At 48.1% G+C, this 3,305-nt stretch overlaps 1 protein-coding gene across 1 annotated transcript; it reads right to left on the bottom strand.

Annotated features, from left to right (window-relative positions):
- Positions 1-310: 310 nt before the first annotated feature.
- Positions 311-2,913, bottom strand: LOC134047551 (G-protein coupled receptor 35-like). The gene is given in 3 exon segments (XM_062498797.1): positions 311-1,251; positions 2,617-2,746; positions 2,749-2,913. Coding segments are annotated over 3 exon segments (1,236 nt in total).
- Positions 2,914-3,305: the final 392 nt, after the last annotated feature.

Below are 3,305 nucleotides of genomic sequence, written 5' to 3'. Positions count from 1 at the left end.
ACCACTGCCTGAGCTTCTTTTGGGTTTAATGGGAAAACGAAAGACAGGGGAATTTTGGCAGGTGAAATCTATAATTTTATACAAATTTGCATTAAGGCACAGAATTGTCAGCAACAATCTAGATCATCAAATCAGGATCTGGACTGCTGTGGCTGTCTGATTCAGAGCTGAATCATGTATCTGAATGTTTCCCATTAGTAGAATGTCCCTCCATCCCACTCTTATAAAAAGCAAGTGCAAAATCCTCTTAGGGAGTCCCAATTGAACACAGCAAATATAAAATGTGTGCTGTATGTGTTACATGTGGGAGCTAAACTTCAGCTTCTTTGCTGGCCTCAGATTTGGACTTTGCTAGCTTGGAAGATGCTTCCTTAAACTCCTTGTTGACAAAGTAGTAGCAAATGGCATCCAGGCAGCAGTTTGTGTTGGCCAGGATGGAGGCAAAGTGAACAAAGTTGTTGATGCTCTGTATGGCCGAGCAGTCAGAGCTGGTGGAGTCCATCACAAAACGGAGGAGGTGCCCGAGGTAAAGAGGCAAAAAGCAGATGATGAACACAGCCATGTTTGCAGACACAATGTGGACAGCTTTCCTGGTGAGCTTTTCATTGTGGCAGTTTTCATCCTTCTTTCTCCTGAGCTCTGCAATGATTTGTATGGAGCAGAAACTCAAGATGAGCAGTGGTATGAAAAACCCTGCAATAATGGCACACAATGTGATCACCGAGGGTGTCACAGAAGATTTTTCAAAGCAAAAATCATCTTCTCTTCGGTCCTCAAAGCTTTTTATGAGGGAGATCTCACAGGTGATGACTATCCAAAGGAAACCAGAGACAAAAGCTGCTTTCAGCGGCGACCTCAGTGCTTTGGATCTCAAAGGGTACCTGATTGCAAGGTACCTGTCAGCAGCGATGATGGTGATGATACCAATGCTCATTAAGCGGTTTAGGAAATAGCCACCCTCCAGAACCAGGCACCACCCATCTGCCTTCAGGTGCTGGAACTGGGACAGGGTTTTAAATGGCAAGGTGAAGAGCAGCAAGCAGTCAGCCACAGCCAAGTTGACCATGTACACTCTGGTTTCTGTCCACTTGCCGAGTTTGCAACAGAACACCCACAGCGCCAACACGTTCAGCACAATGCCCAAAACCAAAACTGGGATGTAAACACACAGCTGGACAAGTGAAAATACTTCATAGGCTGTGATACTGCAGCTGCTATGGTTCATTTTGAGTGTATCAAAACGTACAGTTCCTGCAAAGGCAAATTAAACCTTTTACAAGGGAGGTTCTGGACTGAGTCAGTGATTGATTCCAACTGAGAGAGTCTGGGGCTTTACCAGCCATGAAAACCTGATGTAGGGTACTGAGTGGGGAGAAGAGGGACAAGGACACAAGCCTGATCCATTGTCAAGGAGAGAAAAACTCAGATTTCCCTGAGTCCTGTGCAGGGCAGACTGCTCCTGGAGGATGGCAGGGAAAAGGGCTCGGGCCCCTATTCTGGCTCAGACCTGGATCAGGCAGCAGCAGATATCCTGCAGCAGGGAGTTATGTGAGCCAGTGCAAACATTTGATATTGGGAAGGGGATGCCTAAACCCAGCTCTCCTCCCATCCCTTATAGCAGAGCTTAGTGGAAGCCAGCCAGCATCCTCACAGCTTAAAATGTTCCAGATGTGCAGTGGAAGGACAGCTGTGCTTTCCCTCAGTCCTGAGATGTCTCTGCATCACTTCTCATTAGTGATATGAGCAATTATTAATATATCTCTTATTAGTATATCTCTCACTAGTTTCAGCTGCCATAAAATTCTGTTCTCAGAGAGCTGCACTAAGAACTTGAGTGCTGGGTCTGCTCGCTGCCTTTCAAGGACTGTCAAAGCTGGTCTTTATCTCAGACGTATTACAGCAAACTGCCACAATTCCAAGACAGAAGAAAGTCACCAATGCCATGGCAGGAATGGGATCAGCAGCCACATGGAAGAGGTGAGCTATGTTTGGTCTAGCAGGTGGTTTTATCACCCTGAATCTAAGGGCAATGTTGGTGTTTGCCCTCCAGCTTTGGAGGAGTTAATGCAGGAGCACGTTCCAGGTGCCAGTGTTCATGGACAGGAAAGACCCAGCATGTCTGACATGTCTTTGGGTTTTCCCTGCAAGAGGAACGTGGCTCCATGGGGGAAAATTCATGGGTCTCAAAAGCATCCCCAGCAAGCAAACGATAAGGCAGTGCTGCAGCCTTTATATGCATCTGTGGGTCTTGCTTAGCTTTGAAAATCATGCAGCAGAAGAATCATGCCAGGAGACCTCTGAAGAGGGGAGGGAATGTGGTACAGCGATACCTGTAGCAGCTCTGTCCTCTGGACATGAGAATTGTGTTACAAGCCCATTAGAAATAAGGGAAGACCATCATAGGGAGACCTAGTAAAGTTCTAGCAAATGCTGAGACAGCCCTTAAGCTTTACAAAACGTGTCAGATGTGGTCAGTATCAAAATGAACCTTTGAAAATACATTAGCCCCAGCTCTCTCTTTCTCCATTCCTATTCTGGTGTCCCACCACAGCTGGGGAAAGGTGATGCATTGCAGAATTCAAATAATGGTGTCAGTAAACAGCCAGGAGAAATTACCTGTTCTCTTGCTGTCCTTGCAGAGAGCGAGTTCCTCCAGCCCAGCCGTGGAGCGCTGTGCAGGCACGAGGAGCAGTGCTCCTTGCACATGACCAGTGAGGTGTCCTCTGATAACCAGTTTATCAGAGGGACTGGTGGCTGTGAGAACAGCAACGCTGGCCGAGACAGCACCCGCACTCCTGAGCACAGGGCAGAGCTTCCTCTGTCATCACCATTGGTGTGGCTTGTACCACCTCCTGTTGACTGAGGAGCCTGCAATAGTCCTGCAGGGAGGTGGAAGGTTTGTCTGCTGTGCATCCCTCCAGCATCCCTCTGGCTGTGGAAGAGCTTTGGATTTTTCCTTTGCTTCACCTTCCATTGCCTGGTGTCTCACTGGGCAATGCCTGTTGACCATCCTCGCCCAACAGACTGTGCTTGGAGGGGACGCATTGCCCTGGAAGGTCCTGAGGTCTCCTCTCTGCCTTCCACAGTGCCATCCCTGCTGGGATTGGAGCAAGAGCAACTTCTGCTGTCACACTGCCTGAGCCCTGGGACAAAGCAGCCCTAACAGTCCTGCAGCTGTCAGAGAGGTGAGGGCAGTGGTTTGCAGGCAGTTTTGTGATTCTTACAAAGCGTTTCACTCTGAATCATGGTAGCTCTCTTGTCTTCCATAGTTCTTCTCAGCCAGCACTTCTGAGAAAATGTGTCAC

The sequence above is a fragment of the Cinclus cinclus genome, chromosome 10, assembly GCF_963662255.1.
Source record: "Cinclus cinclus chromosome 10, bCinCin1.1, whole genome shotgun sequence".
Taxonomy (NCBI): domain Eukaryota; kingdom Metazoa; phylum Chordata; class Aves; order Passeriformes; family Cinclidae; genus Cinclus; species Cinclus cinclus.
The sequence above is the reverse complement of the archived record's forward strand: the minus strand, read 5'-3'. Positions and strand labels throughout refer to the sequence as shown.